Raw genomic sequence first — 24,560 nt, forward strand, 5'->3', positions numbered from 1 at the left:
TAGATAGATAGATAGATAGATAGATAGATAGATAGATAGATAGATAGATAGATAGATAGATAGATAGATAGATAGATAGATAGATAGATAGATAGATCTATCAAGGCCTGAAAGTTTAAATCTGTTTATATTTTTTTATCAAGTTACGTACACCTATATATACCACACAGCCTACACAAAAACAGATGCACCTAATATAAGTATAATATAAGATCATTACATAAGACATACATAATTTAAGATGAACAAATACTGAGGATATAAGCTTGGCTCCTCCTGGGGACACTAGAGGCTTACATTGTCTGAAGTTAAAACCTAGGGTTAAAAGTTAAAGACCCGTAAACATCTAAACAGCTCATTTATGTTTAAAGCTGATCAACACCAGGGTCATGGACATGAATCCTCCACGCATTAAGCAAGCCATAATGGAGAAATGTGACTCGCTTGCCAAACACTACTCTGAAGTACTGCAGCATACAAATAGAGCATAAATTTCAGGCCTGGAGCCTTGAAAGCACAACTGCTGATCTCAAAAGGATTATAAGGTTATACTGTGAACTAATGAGAGCATGTGAGCAGGGGGTTTGGCTCTTTTTTAAGCAAAGCTTGCCTCTCAGTGCTGATTTCTCCTTGAGTAAAGGACGGGGTTCTTCTCTGAGAGATCATGTAAGGCCTCAGACTGATCACTTGCACATGAGTGAAGAAGACTGCCGGTTAAAGCCTCAAGCACACAGGGATTTTGGAAAAGATTTGCTGTCTGAGACTAATTTCAGGAATATTAAAGACTTCTTTCTTGCAGGGCAAAATCAGCAGTCTTTGATCACTTCATTTGACATGCTCCCCAACAGCCTATTAATTGCCTTTGCGATTAATCTTAACCTCCAATGAAATTCTGACAGTTACAGAAATGTTGGGTTGCAGTTCTGAAGTATGACTACTAATACAAAAGTGACAGGAGCACAGCAACTGAAGTAAAATATTTTTAATTATTTATTAAATTATTTAAATATAAATATGAAATGAAAAGCTTACACTTAAAAACATTAAAAAAAAATAGAAATGTTGATTTGGCAGCTATCTGATACATTTAAGTTGAAGTACTAAAATGACAAACTAAAAAATGAAATAAAAAAATAAATGAAAGCTAAATAGGAAAAAAAAATAACAACAGGAAATCACTAAAAGTGAAATTAAAATGAAAACTGAAAATAATAATAAAAAATAATGCTAATTCAAAATATTAATAAATACTATCATATATAAATAATACTAAAATAACACTAAGCCAAAGTCCCAAGATATACATTGCAAAAATGCACAGCCTGTGTTAATATGGGTGGGAATTTTTAGACTGCAATCGTACACATTTTGGTTAACAAAAGCACACACATTAAAGTCTGTCCACGGACCTGGGATGCCATTTGGGAGCTGTGGCCGTTCCTCATCCTCTTCCTCCTCAGGGACCACACTGTCCTTGCGGTCCATCTTGCTGACGGAGGTTGTTCGCTTTCGTTGGATTTCGGTGCCATAATCCTCCTCAAACAAAACCTGGTCGACCAGGTCAGGCTGAACTAAATTGGGCTCCGCAGGAGGTTTGGGAGTGCCATAGAAGTTACCTGAAAATGAAGAGTGCCTTGTTTAAAGACAAAAAAAACTAACTCTTTTGATTCATGATACCTTTGATTAAGTCATAAAAGTAGATACTTTAGAGGTCTGATTCAACGTTTTTGCTACATTAGCTACGATTTAACAAGCCACAAATCCGATGAAACAGCTGATTCTGTAACACTGAGACTAGAGCTGCCTGCAAATTTATCTCTTTATCACTACCTTCGCTTTCTTCCTCAGTCCCAGCTTTCTCAAAAACGGAGATCTAGGTGTCGACAATCCAATATGCAGTGTGAAATGTTATACTCTTTCCATTCGGTGGTGCCTTGAAAGTAATTACACTCACCACTGGATTCAGTAATTAAACTTTTCCCACTATCTTCTCATGCAAAAATCAGTTCATTAATATGCATCAGAAACAATGGCACAGCCAATCAGTGGAGCAGCATAATGAATTCAATTGAATTTCTAATTTGGTGGTACATGTCAATACGTGTGTATGTGTGTGTGTGTGTGTGGGTTGAGCTTCATTATTCCCCCTTGATGTAACACTAAAGAAATCACTCTCAGTATGATTTTTTCAAATCAACCGTTCAACCATCATCAATTATACATAGATTAATTTAAATGATCCAAAATTTGTTGTTTTGTTTGTTTGCTCGCTTCATTCTTAAAATAAATATGCTGCCCCTAGACATCATTAACATCTCTGGAAGAACAAAAAAGCTTTTAAAGGTCACATATTCATCTTTTGCCAATGTAAAATATAATCCTTGTAATCAGCTGAAAGATTAATCCTCTCCTTTTTAGATTGTAAATTCTAAAGAGTTTAATTAGCAAATAGAAACTGAAACCATGTGGGAATAAGCTTTTTCACAAGCAATTAACTACTGTTGACAACTTCGCTCACCTCTCATGAATATGCCGTGATGAATATTCACTCTATCCCTCTTTGTCTTTCTTCATTATACAAATGAGATCTCCTGCTATCCAGTGTCACAGCATAAGGAAACTTTTTGTGCTGCTACCATAACATTTGTTATACATTTTGTGTCATCATGCGAAAACACCATGTTTCCAAGACTATAGTCTCACTGAGACAGACATTTGAATATTGGCATAAATTTCGGTCCATTTTGCAGCTTATTCTGGTGAAGAGCTGCACAATTAGACAAGAAGGGATGCTTGAACATTTAAATCAACTAACCACAGTTTGACTTTATTTATGGGACATGAAGGGGCAAGTAAACCTATGTACACTACCATTCAAAAGATTTGAATCTTTAGGGTTTTTTTATGCTTTTGTTTTATGCTTTTGTAATAATATTTCACAATATTACTGTTTTACTGCATTTTTGATCAAATACATGCAGCCTTGGTGAGCATAAGAGACTTTCCATACCACTTGGAAGAGATGTCATATTTTCAACTTCAAAGACTGAAACCTTCTTAAAGAGACAGTACACTTTAGTATACTGAATAACTTCTCTTTAACAGCAAAGATCATCTCCTTCCACGGATAAACACACACTGGCAACACAACTCTTTATTACATATAACATGGTTTGAAATAAATGCTAGGTAAGTGCTTGGCTAATTAGAGCCGTTGCATGATGCAGTAACCCTGATTAATCAGCACATATGCACTCAACTAACCATGATGCAATCAGAATGTATGTGCCACACTCAGTATCAGAGCAGATTTACAGCCTCATCTGTCGCCAGTAATCTGCAGAGAGCCGTATAATCCCTCAACGAGGGGAACGTCCCTGTGTTCTCTTAATGTTGTCAAAAAATTCTGGTGCACATAAAGTGCAGCTATAACATCAAAATAGATCAAATGGAGGAATGTGGACAGATTGCAGAGGTTTATGGGCTTTACACAACATAAGACGTCCAAACAAGGTGGCACATATATTGCCTACATTTTATAAAAAGTGTACTAACATTCAGCAAATTCATTTTAAAAACTTTCTAAAAATACACAAAATGAATTTTGAGTGAATCTAAATGAAAACGGCAAAGAAAAGTCACATTTCCTTCTATAACTTTTAAGATTAAGATGTTTGCTTTCTTTGCATATTTTCATAAGTACAATAAAACTTGTCTCATTACTCTAATATGATTTGTTTTAATCTTACTTTATTATTATTATTATTATTATTATTATTAAAGTTTGTCCAGACAGCATGATTCCCCCCCCCCCATGTATTACTGTAAATAATGACATAATTCGAACAATTTAAAAGCCCTAAAAATAGATTTCGTTTGCTTTAGCCAAAATCTTTATATTTTTTACTAAATAAAATTATACTTTGAAGAAAATTAAAACTATTTTAAGATTAAGATTTGTTTGTATTATTTTCATATTTTCATAAATGCATTTAAACTCAAATCCAGTCTAATTATTGTCATTTTTTTAATTTTGTAATTGTATTTTACCATCTATATTTTTTTAAATGTGTCCAGAGTATTGGACATTGACGGCCCTTGACTTTTTCTTTTTTCAAAATATATCTTTATTATGTATTAACAAACTCAAAAATTTTCTTTTTTACCATGTCAATAAATGAGAATTATTCCAAGTGAGCACAGGACATCTATCCATTTATTGGACTAAAAATGATGTTGATAAGTGACTCAACAGGCAGCAAGTACAGTAAATTGTGCCACAGTTTATTCATGTTTACAGATCCCTTTGAGATTCTTTATGTTTGTGTGCTTTCAACAAGCGCTAAATCTTTATTGATCAGGATCAACTCTTAATTCAACCAAGCTTGCTTTGACAGGATTACATTAAAAGCTGCCTTGAGAGTTGTACATTTATCCACACTACTGGAATGTATGAATCAGAAATGCCTAGCATCTGTTCGCTATTGCTCAAGCATGACCACACAGAGACAAATCTATATACAGTAATGCTGCATTAAGGGTAAAATGTCCAGTAAATATACTGTAAAACCCGACTGTAACTTCCTGATGTGAACCATTCCTTTAGGGAACAGTCTGCCGGGATTAGTGTACGTCTGTGTGTTAGCATGCATGTGTGTGTGTGTCATAGGATCAGAACGTCTCCCTCTTTGAGAGCAGAGCACATATGGGCATTTCCATACTGGCATGGCTCCCTGTCCCAGCAGGCTTTGCCTGGCATGAGTCTGGTCCCACTGTCGACATGGGGCCACACTGAATGCACTCGGCTGGCACGCTATCTGTCTCTGAGGACAGAGACATCCAAACCCACCAGACTGCAGAGGGGAGGACAAACACAAAGCTTTTTTGCGTTTCATTAATGAAGGAAAAAGAAAGTGCTATGAAAATAAATTATATATAGGACCATTCAAAATATCTTAATGTTCTCAGGAAAAAAAAAGGATCTTGTGCTGTATTTATTTGATCAAAAATAGAGTAAATATTTATTACAATTGTAAATGTTTTTTATTGAAATATATTTTAAAAAGTCTGAATTTTCAGCATCATTACTCCAGTCATCCTTCTAAAATCATACTAATACTGATTTGCTGCTCAAGAAACATTGAATAGGATGTTCAAAAGAAAAGCATTTATTTGAAATAGAAATTTAGAAAGATAATTATAAATGTCTTTACTGTCACTTTTCATCAATTTAATGCATCCTTGCTAAATAAAAGAATTTAAAAAATCTTATTGACATTAAAATATTGAATGGCAGTGTGTGTGTGCGCGTACACACATTTTGTACATAATTTGTTTACATATCATGTTTACTCATATTTACACATCATGAATAATTTATATATTATAAAAAAACTAAATGGTCAGTAAAAAAAATGTACACATAATCTTTCAAAAGGTACACCTTTGTACCTTATTTACCCCTAAAAGATGCATTTTAGTACTTTAAAGGTACATATATGAACCTTAAGTGTACATAATAGTATCTAAATGGTACCGCATTTGCACCTTTTTCTAACAGTTTACATATTTGCATACAGTATACACACACACAGACACACAGGATAAACTATTGTCTAATTAGCTTAGCATGAAAAGTAGCTAGGTACTGCTTATTTTCTGAAAGTTAAGCAGCTCCTTTCATACAACGTTTGCTGGGGAAAATTTGTGGAAAGTGCCATTACAAGCAACAGACTGCCATTTTTGTCTTCCTTATGTGTCCTTTTTCAGCAGTTTACCTCAAGCTCTGCAAAGCATGTTTGCATGGTGTAAACCTGTGCTAACTGACTCACTGCCTGTAAGATTTGGATGCTATATCCATAGTACTTTTTTGAAGCTGCACTGTCATGAAATTCTTTTTAGACAAGATAAATGCCTCGAGGTGTTGGTGACAGAGTTCACCTCAGTCAAGTAAACAACACGACTATCGAATGTAAACACTAGATGTACATTTCCAGAAATGCCAGTGTTTGACAGGCAACATAAGAGTAGTGTTTACATTTTGGCAAAACTTAGATTTTAGGCTTTGGGTCTATAAATGAAAAGCTTCATTGCATTCAATGTGAATTTTGTCACCCGTTTTATCGTCTGTGAGATGAAAAATCATAATTCTGATAACATAGAAAAGAAACAGCACACCTCTTTCCAACAAGGAATATGATTTGAGATATCATTCATGTCAGTTTGTATGAACAATATCAGTATAGAAACAGTGTTTCATACCATCATATGTTCCGCTCTCCAGCAGTAATCCACTCTCTTCCAGGATGCGAAAATCCCCCATGCTGATGAAATTATAGTCCACTCCTGGAACCTCCCCATCTCTGGGCAGCCGGGTGGTACCTTCCAGTAAAACAAACACAATTAGAGACAGTGAACCAGTTCTGGTGAGAATATCCTACACCCACAATCCCCTTGACTGCAAACTTTGTGTCTGTCTAAACAGCCTCAGATTGAGCAGAATTAAAATTGGATTCCCTGGCTGTGTTTCAGCATTTCCTTTCAGAACAAGTGCACTCCATTCGAAACTGGGATTCCGAATCTGGAATTGTGAAACTGGATGGATTATATGGAAAGGTTTTGGCCATTCGCGAGGCTTTAAAGGGGTCATATGATGCAATTTCAAGTTTTCCTTTCTCTTTGGAGTGTTACAAGCCGTCCGTGAATAGATAAGATCCCTAAAGTTGCAAAGACTAAAGTCTCAAACCCAAAGAGATATTCTTTATAAAAGTTAAGACTCGTCCATGCCCTCCTAAAACGCATCGTTTAAACACGCCCAACATGTCTACGTCACTGTGTGGGAAGATTTGCATAACACCACCCAAATCTTCACGCAAAGAAAGAAGGCGTAACTTTGATTCTCGCTCTAGTATTGTTGCCGTCGCCGCCATGTCGTGGAGACGCTGTGTGTTTCGTTGTGAAACCGAGACTACTTTGTTTGTCTTCCAAAAGAGGACACGACTAGAAATCAGTGGTTAAGTTGTATTTTTTTTGTGTGCAACGCATTTTACAGAGGACGAGGACTGTTTCCAGGGAGAGTTCTGACAAATAATGCTGACTCACAGACTGTAAGTACATTTTCATATTTAAAGGATTTGCCACTGATGATTCAAACGCGAGTTTTGAGCAGTGTAGAGTTGTGCTTGTTGCTTGTCGTTTCTCCGATCACAAATGCAGACAAGGTTTTATGTTTACGCGGCTCGATACGCAATGCAACGTGTAAAAAGACAGTATAAGTAATTATAATCCATAATTATGTCCCCACTGGATGCTACAAATGCCTAGATTGTAATGGGTTTTAATGTTTTTGTCTCGTCGCGCCGGGACAGGGCATCACAGTATGGTAAGGGGCTTAACATTTCCGTCACACCCTTGAGGTATTCAGCCAATGACAATGCACTGGATAGCTGGCCAATCAGAGCACACCTCGCTTTTCAGAACGATGAGCTTTTTAAAAATCGACGCGTTTCAGAAAGGCGGGCATAGAGGAGAAACAATAATGTACAGTATGTGGAAAATAATATGTTTTTTTAACCTTAAACCACATAAACACATTTCATTACACCAAATAATGTTCTCTGTTAGCAACGTCATATGACCCATTTAAAAGATTAAAAAAGCACATGCTTTAACATAATTCCTGTGAAAATGGTTTGGAAACACACAGAGAGATGTACTTATTAGCCAAACTGTGTAGAACAAGGTCATATTACATCATATCAGAGGAAATCTTGTGTTATGTGGTATGCAAGCATAGTATAGTCACATATTGCTCCATTTACAAGGGAGTCGGTGACACAGAGGTGGAAAGTGTGCACAGATTGTGTAAAGTGAGATTCAGTCTCTAAAGCATTTGGCACTTTTGAAAACTGTGTGTCTGCAGTGTAGTAGTCTTTAATAAATACCATACCAACAATCATATGAATTTAAACATGATAAGAGCTTCCATTTTTGGGTGAACTATTAATGAATGTCTGCTTTTTCACCCCTAAACCAAGATAAAAATTGTAATTCTGTGTTTAAGCCTGCGTGAGTGTGTTTGCTCAAAAAATATCAAACATAAACTGTACATGTTTGGACCTGATTTCAGTGGTGGGTTGTTTAGCAGCAAAATCCTCATAAGAGACATCCGAGGGTGGCATTTCTTGCGAATAAAAGGCCAAAAATAAAAGATGACATTTCTCGGCTCTGTTCGTGTGTGTGCTAGGAAATGCCACCAGGCTCTACTGTCATTTGAAGGACATTTACATTAGAACCAGCAAACTGAAATGCCAGAGTCAAGTGTCTGTGGAGACTTGACTCTAACTTAAGAGCAAATAATATTAAAAACGGGCTCCTTACATTTTCCTGGGAGAGCAACAGTTTAAATGCCACAAGAAGAGGAAACTGGAACAACGGCACTGGTTAAAGATATGTGAATATCCACCGGCAAGGTTAAAAGGGGTTAACTTGCTCAAGATCCATAAAATAATGATAAAGAAAGGAGGAGAGTAGAGGTGTAGACTTTTCCAGCCACATTATTTTCTCTGTCCATGTGAAAGAAAATATTTTGCAAATATCATAAGTAAATTGAGTTAATTGTTATGAATATTAAGCAACACAACCATTTTAACATTGATAATGTTAAAATGGTTGATAATTAATAAGAAATATTTCTTAAGCACCAAATTGCCATATTATACAGATTACTGAAGGATCAAGTGCCATTGAAGACTTGAGGCTGAAAATTCAATTTTGCCATCACAGGAATAAATCATTTTCAAAAATATATCACAATCTAAAATAGATTTTTCAATTGTAAAAATATTTCACAATATCACTGTTTTTATCAAATAAATGCAGACTAGGTGAGCATAAGAAACTTCTTTAAAAAAGAAAAAAAAATTTAATAGTACTTAAAAAATTTAATCATTAAGAAAGGCACATAATACATAAAAATTTAATTTATAATATTACATTTACATCTAATCAAAATATTAGAAATGTTATACATTACATTTAAATAAAGCTGAGTAAGTTTAACATCAAATGAACGATCGCAGTAGAGTAAATTTGACTCTTAAATACTCATTGTTCTATGAATGCCTACTTTCGTTCCAGACTTTTGTTTTACAAAATGCAACACATCTTCCGCAAACACATTATGTCTTTGTGACATAACCGTCTCAGTAGAAACTAAATCATTCACAGTACTCTCTGACGCAGCGTAAACTCTGGTTCGCCCAAAGACTTGTAAACAAAGACTGTGATGTGGCAGGTTATGTAATAACAGTTACATCTTAGCCGGCCTCTGAAGTCAGTTTAATCACAGGCCAGTTCTAAAAGAGGTCCGCAGATCCCCCGGGTGAGCACCTGCTCCGGCAGCATTCTGGTGGAGAAGGGATATGAGTGGCACCTTAGGCTACTCTTTATTCCTCTCCGTCAGAGGAGCTTTTAAGAGCTTTTGTTCATAACTCCATAAAGCAGCTTTGTGACTGCAAACACCGGAGGCTCTCTCTTCTTCCAACTCTTTTTTCTATACTTGTTCCCCTTTACCCTGCCGTTTCAGGCCCTTCTCATAATTTACTGACTAAGGTAAAGAGAGAAAAAGAGAGGAAGTAACTAGACCAACAACAGAGTGACCTAAGGACAAGAGAAGAGGATGCTATGCTTAAATTGGCATCCAGTGGAAATTCTTTGCTGTTTTATTTGAAGTCGGATTGTCTCAAGCCTGCTAATTTTCCACAAACATCAAAGAGTAATTCTTAATTCTTGTGGGGGAATTTTTCATAATGAATTCTTCTTTTAAACTTCAAAAAATTCAGAAATAAAACAAAAATGTGTTAATCAAAAAGTCTATTTTTAGACTGTTCGATAGCTGGGAAATAAAAGCTAATGTCTACGCTTATTGTCAGCGATAAAATGCACAGCAAAACAGCTTCCGCTGGCTGTATTTCAAGTTCTTTAAATGGGTCACTTCCTCTCAAATCCACTTATGATATCAGTCAACCTTTCTTTTATACAACTTTATCTTTCACCTTTACAAATGACAGGTCATTTTTTTGTTGCTGTGCCTTTAAGATGTCTATGTAAACACCCTCTTTATGACACCAGTAACGGCGCTTTGCTGCGCTTTTACTTGAGAGCTGCATGTTTGCTGTCAAGTCTAATATGGTTTGCACCACCCCAGGCTGCCTTCAATAACAGCCTCTTTGCAATAGTCTTCATTTGATTTTGACAGGTTCACAAAACAATCAGTGCAGGAATGTGGCGCGCAAACTGGTGATGGGCGTGATGATCATGGATTGTTAAAAATAAACTTTAGTTGCTCATTTCTAATGCTGAAAGTATATTCAGAGTGACAGGAGCTACAAAGAGCAAGAAACAGCATGAGGTATGGAGGAATTATATTGTTTCACAAAAAAGTATCGGAGAATATTAAATTAGGAAAATATATACTATACATCTCACAGCATAACTATATCATACTATATATCTTCTAGCATAATTCAAAACTTTGTGCGGTCAGTAAGATTTCAGCAAAGATGCATTAAATTGATCAGAAGTGACAGTAAATACATTTATGATGTAAGATTTCTGTTTTAACAAAAACTGTTCTTTTGAAACTTCTATTCCTCAAAAAATTCTGGGAAAAAATGGTTTCCACCAAAAATGTTAAGCAGCACAACTGTTTTCAACATTGATAATAAAAAGAAATGTTTCTTGAGCAGCAAATCAGCATATTAGAATGATTTCTGAAGGATCATGTGACACTGAAGACTGGAGTAATGATGCTGAAAATTCAGTTTTCAATAAAAAATTGTTACATTGTAATAATACTTCGCAGTGTTTTGTTGTATTTTAGGTAGTGTACACCATAATCAATTAACCAAATGTTTCATTTTAATTTTTTTTTACCAGATTAGGAAAAATGTATTATTCAGGTTCAGTATGGTTTTGTGACAAACTTGCATTAAAATGAATTTGTTTATCAATAAGCAATTCATTTTACATGTTTGGTGCATTCTATAAAAATGTACAGTTGCATAGAAAGGTATGTTTTTCCTAAAAAAAGACTGAAATGATTTTATAAAACAGGTAAACAGATTATGCTGCAGGAAGTGTAGGTGGCATTTAAGTAAGATGAAGATTTATTATTACTATTTTTTTTGCACTGAAATCTCATACTAAAGTGTCGTAGTAAATTAGCCCCTCAGAGTGTTTCGTGACACATTTGTCACTGTCACTTATCAAATTAGACTAAATAGGGAATAACGAACTAGCTGAATGAGAAACTAATGAGCAGTGTGCTACTGCTTGGAGAAGAAACATGCTCTCAGAAAGCCACTCCACAACTCTCCAGAGAAACAGCATCTCATGCAGCACATCACAGAGGAGAGCTGGCGGTGTGCTGCAGAGGGCCAGACCAACATGAGAGATTTCGCCTGAGGAGAGGCTCTGTCTCCCCAACTACACTAATAGACACACCAGTGTGAGAAACAGCCAAAGGATTCACTCTAAACACTAAATGGGAAAAGACCGAAAGGTAAGATGAGATAACCAGACTGCCAAAGAAAGACAGAGTGGACATATATATGCTTAAATGATCTTACATAATTATATTTTGTATTATACAGTGGTGTGAAAAGTGTTGGCCCCCTTCCTGATTTCTTATTTTTTTTTACCTCAGGTGTTTCTTCACACAGGGCCATGTAGTTTTGGATTTAGTTTTCCCTTAATAATAAAAACCTTCATTTAAAAACTGCATGTTGTGTTTACTTGTGTTATCTTTGACTAATATTTAAATTTGTTTGATGATCTGAAACATTAAAGTGTGACAAACATGCAAAAAAATAGGAAATCAGGAAAGGGGCCAACACTTTTTCACACCACTGTATGTATGAAATTGTATTTTATTGTAATGTATTTTATACATTTTATTACCATTACTCACTGCAAAAACTGCTGTTCTTAGTTTTTTTTGTCTTGTTTTAAGCCAAAATATTTTAAAAAATCTTAAATCAAAGAGGACAAATTGTCTTGTTTTCAGAAAAAAACATGTCAAAATGAAGTGAGTTTTTGCTTAGAACAACCAAAATAATCTGCCAATGGGGTAAGCAAAATAATCTTATTTCAAACAGAAAACAAGATTATTTTGCTTACCCCATTGGCAGATTATTTTGCTTGTTTCAGGCAAAAACTCACTTAATTTTAACATGTTTTTCTTCTGAAAACAAGACAATCATTTTTACTTGTCTAGAAAATCCTTCTTGATTTAAGAATTTTTAGATATTTTGGCTGGAAACAAGACAAAAAATCTAAGTAAGAAAAGCATTTTTTCACTTCTTCAGTCACACTTTTTTCATATTTATGAAAAATATTGTGTGTAAAACAATATTGCAAATATACGGAGGATGCAGGAAAAAAATAGTAGGCTAAATCGTGCATACGATTTACTATTTCGTTCCCTCGATTTATAAATTGTGCGCACGATTTACTAATTCGTTCCCTCGATTTGCTAAGTCGTGCACACGATTTATAAATCGAGCGAACAAATTAGTAAATTGTGCGCACGATTTAGCAAATTGAGGGAACGAAATAGTAATCGTGTGCACATTTTAGTACATCGAGGGGACGAATTAGTAAATCGTGTGCACGATTTATTGATTTTTTCTTGCATGTCATGTGCGGGGCTCCGTACAAATAAAACATTTGCAAGTAAATAAATAAATAAATGACTTATTTAAAAGAAATACATTTATTTTAACAAATAAATATGAATATAAATAAGAAATGAACAGACTGTGTGTGTGTATGTGTGTGTCTTACATGGAATGGTGCGCAGGTACAGGTTGTCTCGGATCACTTGCTGCAGTTTGTGGTCGATTGATCCTTTTTGGAACTGCAGACTAAGATAATGCCTCAAATCAGCATTCAGCACTTTACCTGCAAAGAAAGAGAGAGAGAGAAAGGCAAACAGAAATTTATAAAAACCTTTCAAAGGTTATGGAAACAGAAGTAGGTAGGCTTGGCATTATAATGTAGACTAACTCCCAGAAGGGACACATTATTGCTCTGAGATTGCTCTTTCATAAGATGATGAGACTTAATGGGGAGCTCACCCTATTTAAAGCATAAAACTTCTGAAAAATATCACGATTGTATATAAAAATCTGACAATTGTTGACATATGCTATGCTAAGAGTATAGAGCTATACAATGAATATGAATAGTATAGCTCTGATCATTTGATCAAAAAGTTCTTATTGTTAAGATCTCTTGTGAAACCTTTGGAGATACAGAAGAAAAACTACAGGAGAAAAATCTGAGAAGCACAAGACAAGATTTATGATTTTTAAAATGGAAGCAAAAGTTCAGCTTGCTCTGTGGTTGGAAAACAATAAAGACGTGTCATATGTGATCCTACTTTCCTACGGGTATTTTCACTGTACGAAAAATACCTTCTATTAGTCCCCAATTGCTTTTCATTTTCTAGGACTACAGTGACATCTTACTCTACACATACAGGCGCACACTCAATGTGAGAGCCAGCTGCACAAAAACACATGGCGTAAGTCTCTTATAAGCTTTGCTAACTCAGAAAAAGATTTCACAAACAAGCTGACACAGTGTCGAAAGCAACTGTGAAAAGTGAAAACCCTCCACACAGAATTTTTAAAAGCCTCACTTTCCCTCTTTCTGCCAAACTCCAAAGACGCAACTCTGGCATAGTTCAGAGAGTTGGGCAAAGTTGCTCAGCAGAGGAAGATGGAGGATGTTTGCTGATACAGACTGAGGGTGGATGAGAAAACGAAGGGAAACCGGGAGAGAGAGAAAGAGAGTCCAACAGCACAACTCGAGGGAGGAGAACAAATGCTATTATAGGGGTCATATGAGAAATCAGATTGTCTTTGATCTTTGGTTAAAAAAAAGAAAAGAAAAGAAAGTTAATCAAAACATGCTTTAACTTTAAAAACCAACCCATTATAAAGCCCATTGGATTTATTATGTCAGAAACCCAAATTTATGAAACATCCTTCCGAATGAATCCAACATTACAAACAATCCAATTTGTGATTTATTCTAAAACAATGTCCCTGATAATTTCAGTCTGGATTTACCAGTTCATTTGACACATTTCAATGCAGATTAGTTTATTAATCTTTGACAATAATGTGCAGTCTTTGTAAAAAACGTATTGTCAGATTAGTGTTACTTTGACCCTGTCATTTTTAATGAACAAAATTCACAAAACCAGTCTAAACAATCTAGATACAAGAAACAATGAAGTTAGCTTAAAAGTAACTTACATTTTTTTACATCACTTACAAAAATACAACATTTACCAAAACAAAATAAAATACAAAAATAAAACAGAGAAAGTTACAAATAATTAAAAAAAAAACACACAAAACTAAATTAAATTAAATACAAAAATAAAATGAAATGAAATATGCTTAATGTACGCTTGTTCATATGTGTTTATTGTTGTTTACAATACAAGGTAATACAAGATAATAACAGATAGATAATGTAAACTATAATTGGCAGATAATGTAAACAATAATTAGTGTTACTTTGACCCTGTCATTTTTAATGAACAAAATTCACAAAACCAGTCTAAACAATCTAGATACAAGAAACAATGAAGTTAGCTTAAAAGTAACTTACATTTTTTTTACATCACTTACAAAAATACAACATTTACCAAAACAAAATAAAATACAAAAATAAAACAGAGAAAGTTACAAATAATTAAAAAAAAAACACACAAAACTAAATTAAATTAAATACAAAAATAAAATGAAATGAAATATGCTTAATGTACGCTTGTTCATATGTGTTTATTGTTGTTTACAATACAAGGTAATACAAGATAATAACAGATAGATAATGTAAACTATAATTGGCAGATAATGTAAACAATTGCAACGGACAGCAAACAGTCTGGCTGAATGATGTTACTGATGTTTACACAGCCATATTTTAGTTTTTCATGGACATTTTTCACCATCTCTCTGAGCAAAAGAAGTTGCCTCTGTGGCTTTAAGAAATGCCTGCTTTGCAAATGAAATGAGAAGCAGTGCTCACACACCAGCTTGTGCGTTTGCTGTTGTGTGAAATATAGTTTTCAACTGTATAGATAACAGCTTGCATTGCATTGTGACAAGATCACAAGACAATCCACACTGAAACGTGCTGCACAAACCGTTAAGATCAGAGTTTTTTGGACTGGGGAGAAAGTTTTGAGTTTTGAAAGTTACAGTATGTATCTTAAAAGATCAAGGGAAATTAGATTCCTCGTGATATGAATTCATTAAAGGAACAACAGAAGAGAACAACTACTATGAACAATGATATAAAATATATGATATGACCTCTTTAAGAAGGAAAGTGTGAACGTGTACAGACAGATGTCACAAACCACTAAAGCACTCGCCCATAATCTCCCGTCTTCACCCCTGTGCCATGCTGCCAGTCCTCATAAAGCACCATAATCTCCTCATAAACACAGTGTGACCCGTTATGTGTCATAACCTTTGGGCGGAAAGGCAGGTGTCCCTGTCAGAAGTCCTGAAATAAGCAGGATTTACCAACCATGAAAAGCTGAAATATCACGTCATTCTAATTTATTTTGACAGCGATAAAAGAGGAATTATCAAAGTGTTGACATGAGGAGCAGATATCAGCATCATTTTAATGCCTTGATGAATTAACATGACTGGGAAATTAATGCTGTTTCTACGCAGGAACGTAGCACTGCTTCACCCTAGAATGCCATAGATACTGCTGCTTTAGGGAAGCATGAGAACACTATGCTGCTCCTTGAGTAGATTTGTTCATTGACTTATTTTACATAAGTATAAAATGCTGCACAACATGAATGGGTCAGTTTCAAGATTGCAAAAATGATTTTTGAAATAAAATAATGCAATAAAATTAAATCCCTTACAAAAATACAACTTACAAAATAAAATAAAATACTTTAAAAATTAAATTAAATTGAATTAAATACTTAAAAAGTTAATTAAAATAAATTAATAAAACTTAATCAAATATGTGTGTTCAATAATTCTTGTTTACAAAGTACTTAAAACACTTTTAAAACACTTAAAAGATCAAATAAAATACTTACAAAAAATAAAATAAAATAATAAAATGATATTTCCCATGTTACAAAAACAGCATTCTTCCATCTTAGAAACATTGTCAATCTGAGGCTATAAGACAGATGCTCTGTATCGCTCTTTCTCCTTTCACTTCACCCACCTTCTTCTTCCGCCAATAAAATGAGGTAATAATATAATAATCCTGTCAAGGGAAGACAGAGAATTTGTTAGGGGGAAGACCAGAGGTTTTAGAGAATATTATCACTATGCCACTCTATTTATTTCCCATTTTCAACTGTCAATATCTTTGGTCATTCCTCATTTCCCTTGCTTTTTTCCCCCTCATAACCCGTTTAACGTTGACATTTTTTCCTTTAGTTTTCTCCTTTTTCTTATCTCTGTCCTTCTCTATTTCCTTTCCTATGTGTCAGAAATAGCAGAGCAGCTTTATAATCCTCCCCAGATTCCCTCCTGTTACAGTGCTCACAAACCATGGCAAGGATTTACAAAAAAGAAAAAAATCAAACAAACACATAACAAACAGAAGACAGGGAATTTATCATTTTTTGCTCTTTGTTTTACCATGAGAGACGTACCATAATTTGCATAGTTTCCATTAAAATACAGTTGTTGTTAACAAAAAAAGTACTGTAAATACATTCTTGTGTTCTTCCTGTGGTGGTAATAAACTTCAATAGGGGGCAATAGAGTTACCTTCAACTTAACTTTTGGCATGATTCTTTTTAAACATTATTTAGCATTTTCTAATATTCAATATAACATACAGTGGGGAAAAAAAGTATTTAGTCAGCCACCAATTGTGCAAGTTCTCCCACTTAAAAAGATGAGACTCTACAGCAGCACTTCGTCGTCGTCGTCGTCTTGTCTGATGCACTCAACCAAGCGTTCTAACCATGACCTCGCCCCTCCCCACCCCCCAACCATTCGAATTTCCGTAGGCGGGAATTATTTTAATGATATTCTAATGGGCCGCTTTGTGATATCACAAAACCCGGAAAACAAATGCTGTAGTCCAAACGAGCCGTTCGTTGTAGTTCTTGAAAAGGGATTTTTTTAAAACAAAATATCTCCCTTTGGAGTGGACTTTGAGATTTGTACATTTGAAGATCTTTTTTAAGCCCAAACATACACACTACACACTGACTAAAATTCAAAAAGTGAAAAAGCATAATAGGACCCCTTTAAGTGTAAAAAAACAAACTCAGGTACTGTACTGTTGTTGCTTTTACCAGCAAAGTGCAGAGAGTTGCTTGCATGCTGTCTCTGTTAAATGGTAAAAGTTCAAATGTATGTGTTACAGCAAAGCATGTTTGTCTTTTATTCTGACAAACAAGGAAATTCCATTTCAGCCTCCCATTGTGACATAAAAAGCATATTCATTATACTACAAAACAAACTGAGGTGGGGTTGATGGGAGTTTGTGAAGGCAGTGTTTATAGTTTTGACACGTTACATAAGCAGTCTCCTCAAAAGGTGTGCGCTCGGCACAGCTGTCAAGTCTGAGAGGCATTTGGGCGGAAGAGTTTGCTGAGTAAATATCTCACATCATGCGATGAATTTTAACAGCGTGTGGGTCAGACTACATGCTCTTGTGTCTTATCCAACTAGACTGCAGCTGCAATAAGAGATGCACGGTTATTCCTTATTTAATTGACTTTTCACACTACTAATCTGATTAAGCTCACTAATCTCGTATTAATCTATAATTAACCAATATTTTTAGATGCTATCTGAGATTGTTTATGTGTTTCACAATCTTATCATAATGTGACTGCATTTCTAGTTTAGTCTTCTACAAATACAGCTCTGTTCCAACACTCAGTTTTGAACTCGGCATGCGACACAAAATAGCTTTCAAATGACTAAAAATGTATTTCAGTTGAGTTTGATGTTACAATGTTGATTTTAAAACAAATGTAATACTCTCACACACAAGTGTTGGATGACATGTATTATCAATACATTTTATTCACTACTGAAAAGCATACATTTTGTGCCTATGTCATTTTAAAAAGCTGTCTATGTAGGCAGCTTGCTAGGTTTTGAAAAAGAGCTACTATCATAACTTTATCCATTAAACTTGACTCAACTTAACAAATTAAAAATATCCATATAGGGAAGTGGCACCTCAGACAAAATAATTCAGTGAGTTATGAAACTTAGCTACATTCCTGAAAAAGTTTCTGGCTTATGAAGTTATGTTTGGTTTTTAAACTCCAGCTGAGGACATCACAATGAAGAATGATATTGATTCACAACAAAGACACCTGTGAGGGAGAGAGAGCAGCGTGAGACAAAACAGCTCAATCTTCTAAAGATTGAGCTCTACTCTCTATAAGTAAAGACTCATTGACTATGACCAATAACCATTTACTCAAACACAAAGATCATTTAATCCGCAAGAGGTTCGGACAAAATTAGCATCTTTTGGGAACTGAGAACAACTTATATATCCATCCATAACTACACATAAACTCATTAAAGAAATAATCAAATACAACTTAAGTGAACAATTGCTTAAAAGTTTGTATTTATCTCAGAAAATAAAATCGGCACTTATATTACTTATTGGACCTTTAAAGAGTTATTTCACAAAAAAAACAAAACAAAAAGGAAAATTCTGCCATCATTTACTCACCCTGATGTCATTCCAAACACAAAAGTCTTTAACTAAACACACTTTCTTCTACCACTATTCTACAACATCACAGCTCAATAAGTTATATTTTATCCCAATTTATTTGTTTTTACATGGTAGAGTAAGTTATAAGAGTAAGTTATACTGAACCCAGATTTGTCTAATGAATACCACTTGCATGAGCACTAATGTTGTGTTATAATTGCAGAGCTGCTACCAAAATATATCTGCATAATGCAGTTTTATTTTCATTGAGGATGCAAAAGAAAAGGACAAATATGAAGTTTGACAGCAGTCACACTTCGACCTCAAGCTTTTGCTGACTCTTACTGCACTCTCTGAACACTAGTGCCAAGATTCCCTTCAGCAGGGGTTGGATTAATTAAAGATTAATTAAACTGCCAGAAACCTTTATTTATTATGACAAATAGCCCAAAGAATGTTGTAGAGGAAGTGTCAGGGTTTATTTTGGGGATGACAAGGATGAATTTAATCAACTGTGCTAACATTTTCCGAAATTTATACCACTTAACACTGTAATCCTCTTCCTGGAGTTCAGCACAAACATGGATATAGCTTGCGGAGAGTCAGCATTTGTTGCAAAACTATTATGAACATTTAAAGACTTAATTCCTGGGATCCTTGACAACTATTTTTGGGAATAATAAAGCATTGTACACTATAAATAATGAATTCCAGGAGAGATATGAGTTGAATTGGGCCTTGCACTTACTTACAATGGAGTGGAGACAAAAGGCCCCAAGGGCAGCTGCTGAATACAATCACAGACATTATAAGGAGAATGAAAAAACACAGAAAAATGTAATGTGAAAAACGTCTCTAGGTTACTTATGTAACCATGGTTCCCCGAGGGAACGAGATGCTGTGTCGAAGTCGCTTTGGGAACGCCCTTGCGTGACCGCGTTCTGAAGCACGTGTCAAATCCGTCCAATGGAGCAGCAAGACGTCACCAGCGGGGTGACGCAAGCACGAGAGCTCGCAGTGATGACAATCAGCTGCTCGAAAGCTGACCGTGCATGCTCCGCTCCTAAACAAACGACACACAAATCGTGTGTATCTCCCGCCGCCAGATATCGTGGGCAGGGAGAAACACAGCATTTGTAATGCCGTTCGCTCGCCATAGACTTTCTCATTGTTTTATATATATGAGTGCTTGTGCGGACAGACAACAGTAAATAGACAGACACATACACAGAGCGCTACTGAAGAGCAGAAGCTGGTTTGCGCTCTGCTGGATGCGCTTTTATGCTTTCTGGTGCTTGCGTCACCCCGCTGGTGACGTCTCGCTGCTCCATTGGACGGATTTGACACGTGCTTCAGAACGCGGTCACGCAAGGGCATTCCCAAAGCGACTTCGACACAGCTCGAGTTCCTGAAGGGGAATCACAATAACACCAGAACTTGCATGCGCATAAGTTGAATCAACCTGAAAATGATAGTTTAGATTGTGATTTGATAAAAAAGGTGATTTGTCATAAATGATTGGCACGTTTACTACTGGCTAAACGGCAGCTCTACCTTCACTACAACTCTTCCTTCTCACCTAATGCCAGTGTGACATATCCCGATCTACAAGCAGGAGGAGATGGACACAAATAAAAAAAATGTATAGTATCAATCCACAAATCTGACTTGTGAAGCAGCCTGGCATCATAAATCACACCATGTTCATTCATTTAGACTAGAGTTTGTTTATTTTTTCCAACATTTCGGTCAGCTGATGTAGTTTGGCTTTGATGTAGTTGGCTCTGAATCAACATTTAACTGAATTGAGCTGAATAACAACACTATTGTCTTCTTTAGAGCTGCTTATATCTGAATTGAACTTTGTTCTATAATTGATTAACTTTACACAGTTATAGAAATGAATTAACACTGAACTGACTTGAGCTGAATAATAACACTTGTCTTTAACAGCAGAATTTGAATTTGACTCAGAAATGATGTTGATATATATATATATCACTGATTCTGTTATTTTCTTGTTTATTACTTTGACTCTGCTTTGGAATAATCTGTATTGCATAAAGCTTTATGTAAAAAGGTGACTTGACTTGACATGAGCTTGGAAAAACCATCTTAGACCATTGTAAGGGTAGGGTTGGGCCGATAGACGATGCCATCGTCCATCGTTGATGGCTGACAGACATCACAATGTTAAGCTGACATCGTGATCCCCCAATCCCGTGTTCGGAAAGGAAATGAAGTGTACTATGGAAACCCTAAAGGGAATAAATAGCCTACGAGATGGGAGGATTAAAAAAAAAAGTCAATACTTTTTCTCGCATAGTATAGGTGACTGTATATAAATTGCGGAAACATTTCTCTACATCAAGCTTTCATCATGAACTCAAGATGTCCAGACTTCCTGTGAATACCAATTTTAATTTGTCTATTCTTTGCATAAAGCTATTGCATGACCACAAAAGACTTAATCTAGTGTACAAGGAGTACTTTTGCATCCTTTTTAAGCTTTAAAGATCCAGTTCACTCTAACTGCATGAAAAAATGCCCAGTACATTCTTTAAAAAAAAGTAATACATGTTTGGAATGACATGAGAGTGAGTAAACGATGACAGAATTTTCATTTTTGGGTGAACTATTGCTTTAATGCCTGGATAAATATCATTAGAAGAAAGTAAAGGCTGTGGAAAATGCTTCTCTGAAATGTCATATAAGCGACACAGGTTATTACCTTCCCAGCAGAATTCTGGATGCACAGTGACGGAGAGCCATGCCAGGTTTACCGCGGTGCATCCCATCAAAAGCATGACACGGAGAAAAATGGAATGAGTTTCTGTAAAAACTGGGGACATAACCTCTGCGCTCTCAAACGGTGAACTTCATTTTCCCACCTCATTGCTCTCAATATGATTGATCTTCCCATTACATGAGGACACAGGGATCAAATGAAACATTACTAATAGAGGCAATCCCAGGGAGTGTACAGAGAGCTCAAATGAGTTTCTGTAAAAACTGGGGACATAACCTCTGCGCTCTCAAACGGTGAACTTCATTTTCCCACCTCATTGCTCTCAATATGATTGATCTTCCCATTACATGAGGACACAGGGATCAAATTAAACATTACTAATAGAGGCAATCCCAGGGAGTGTACAGAGAGCTCAGGTTCGCCCCCTACTGGGACTGATAAACTATGAATCTATAATGCTATTTAACTGCAGCGGCATCACAGGTGGGTTGAGCACTGAAGTTAATCTTTGGAATCATGGGACTAACTCATAAAAACTAAATGTGAGGCATCCAGGCATGTGAAATATTAGTGGAATATAATTACAACCTATTTTCTATTGGAATATATATATATATATATATATATATATATTAAATTCTGTGATGGCGAAGCTGAATTTTCAGCATCATTACTCCAGTCTTCAGTGTCACATTTTCCTACAGAAATCATTCTAATAGACTGATTTTAATATTTCTCATTTCTTATTATTATCAATGTTGAAAACAATTGTGCTGCTTAATATTTTGTGGAAATATTAAGTTCATGATACATTTTTCAGGATTCTTTGATGAATAGAAAGTTCAAAAGAACAGCATTTTTTTATCATTTATTTTATAATAATTTAAATGTCTTTACAGTCACTTTTGTAGGGCCATAAGAAATCAATTTAATTTCTCCTCAAATTCTGTTTTATATTTTTTCCAAATTCAGTTTTTTTATTATTATTTTCCTGTTTTAATTTTTCGTGACTCTAAATTTTAGTGATCAAAAAGCATACCAAATTATTTTAAATCATGAAGCATATACTAATTAGCAACACAAAACTTTATTAAAAGTTAACAAAAATTAAATTTTTGGAAAATACATTTTATTTTTCCCAAAAAAAATTCATCTATCCGTTTTAATTTTTCTGGATTCCATTTTAATAGTTCCATTAATGTGTAATACTCAAAAAAGAATGTCCAATCAACTAAAACTTTAACAACTCAATTTATTAATTTTTTTATAATAATAATAGTGCCCTATGAAAATTGTATTTATTTATTTATTTTTCAGAAATTGTATTTATGATATAGTACAATTTATTATCAAAAACTGTGGTAATCAAATAAAGGCATACACATTAACAATTTAATTAATCTTTTAAAATGTAACCAAATGAAAATGAAGTCCAGTCTTAAAAAAATATTATTGTTATTATTTATTATTACTGTGTTATTACTACTTTAGGAACTATACTCTACTGTAGATAGTATTACAGTAGTAATAGTATTTATGTAACAATTTCTTCAAGTTAAGACAAACTTTTAATTTGATGGGTTGTCATGACATTTCTGTGTGTATTATGATATGGTGATAGTATTTTCTCAAATGACATGTTAACATGCTCATGAAGTTCATGTGTTCACATCCTCATACAGACAGCAAACACTGAAAACAGTCTTTTTGTGCTTTAATATTCACAGATACTATAGTCAATCTCACCATCTGATTCATTGTGCAGCCCTACTTTTGATTTATTCTTCCAAAATTTGCCAGATTCCATGACATTCCACGTTATCAGTCAATTCTATTTTTATGACTGGATGATTCTGTCTTTTCATTAATTTAATGCACCATTGCTGAATAAAAGTATTAAAAAAGTATCAAATTTGTCCCCTGGTCCAGTGGCACCATCAGCAGCTTAGACCATTTTTATAGGTCTCTCTGAATTTCACCCTCAACATCTCCATTTTCTTATCTGCTCTCTCTGCACCAATCAAGCAGTAAGCATTTCTCTCTCATTGCCCCCTTTTTATCATTCCCCTCACGGCAGCACTGATGGAGTGAAATGCTTTCGCCCGCCGTCCTCATCATGACCACCCATTCCTCTTGTCCCACCTCTCTTTGCTTTCATGTTTTGTTCCCTCCCCTTATTTACCCTCGGGAGAAGTGTAAGAGTGCATGCTAACATTTGTAGCTCAGACAAGAATACATAGAGAATTTCTCAGTGGTTGCAGGATGACTGTGTGAGCACATCATTGTCAAGCGTTGCTTTTGGTCAGAATTATGATGGCGTGTGTCAAAACAGTGTTGTTGTTGTTTGCAGCTGTGTATGAAGATGACACACGCCAGTTGTACAGTCCGTGTTCAAACCCAACTTCAAGATTGCAATGCACTTGTGAAAATCATTACAAATGGGAGACCCAATCATAAGAAACCTCTTCTCAAATGCCCAAGCAGTTCCCATGGCAATGGCAATGCCTTTGGGTGTATTGGAACGCCACATTTATGAGGTTGAGGAAAGACCTCTGCAATAATACGCCATGCAAATCTTTGATTCAGTTAAGCTGAGCACACAATTGCTGTTGTATCAGCATGGCTAAAGATACAATCTCTATCAATTCTGCAAACAAGTTAATATAGAGTAATATATACTATGACAAAGTTGCCAAATAAGGACAAATGTGCATTTTGGTTTCTCCAAAATTTTAAAACCATTGCACTACTAAAATGCAGAATTAAAAGAAAAAAAGGGTAAGAGAGAATCTGTGTAGTGAAATGGTGTCAAAATGTTTTAGTGGAAATGTGTCTTAAGCTGGGCTCACATTACAGGAGTTTTAAAATCCTAACCGATTATGAAATCTGGTTGCAGCACACACATAAGGAGAATCTTTGCAGATTATCTTCTCTCAAATCTTAAATATGCACACACTACAAGATTTGAACATCATGGCGCATCACACACTACAAGATATTATTAAGATTATCATGCCAGAGCGAGCGCCTCACGTGATTG

General features: G+C 35.2%; 1 protein-coding gene across 1 annotated transcript in view; it reads right to left on the reverse strand.

Moving 5' to 3' along the window:
• Positions 1 to 24,560, reverse strand: part of LOC107569295 (membrane-associated guanylate kinase, WW and PDZ domain-containing protein 3-like) — a 129,199-nt gene that overhangs the window by 34,053 nt on the left and 70,586 nt on the right. The window contains exons 2-4 of the mRNA XM_016255347.1: positions 12,847 to 12,963; positions 6,262 to 6,381; positions 1,410 to 1,616 (exon numbers count right to left, since the gene is read on the reverse strand). Coding sequence (XP_016110833.1) covers positions 1,410 to 1,616; positions 6,262 to 6,381; positions 12,847 to 12,963 — 444 coding nt within the window. The remainder of the gene's footprint in view (positions 1 to 1,409; positions 1,617 to 6,261; positions 6,382 to 12,846; positions 12,964 to 24,560) is intronic.

The sequence above is a fragment of the Sinocyclocheilus grahami genome, unplaced genomic scaffold, assembly GCF_001515645.1.
Source record: "Sinocyclocheilus grahami isolate Dianchi unplaced genomic scaffold, SAMN03320097.WGS_v1.1 scaffold1330.1, whole genome shotgun sequence".
In the NCBI taxonomy this organism is placed as follows: domain Eukaryota; kingdom Metazoa; phylum Chordata; class Actinopteri; order Cypriniformes; family Cyprinidae; genus Sinocyclocheilus; species Sinocyclocheilus grahami.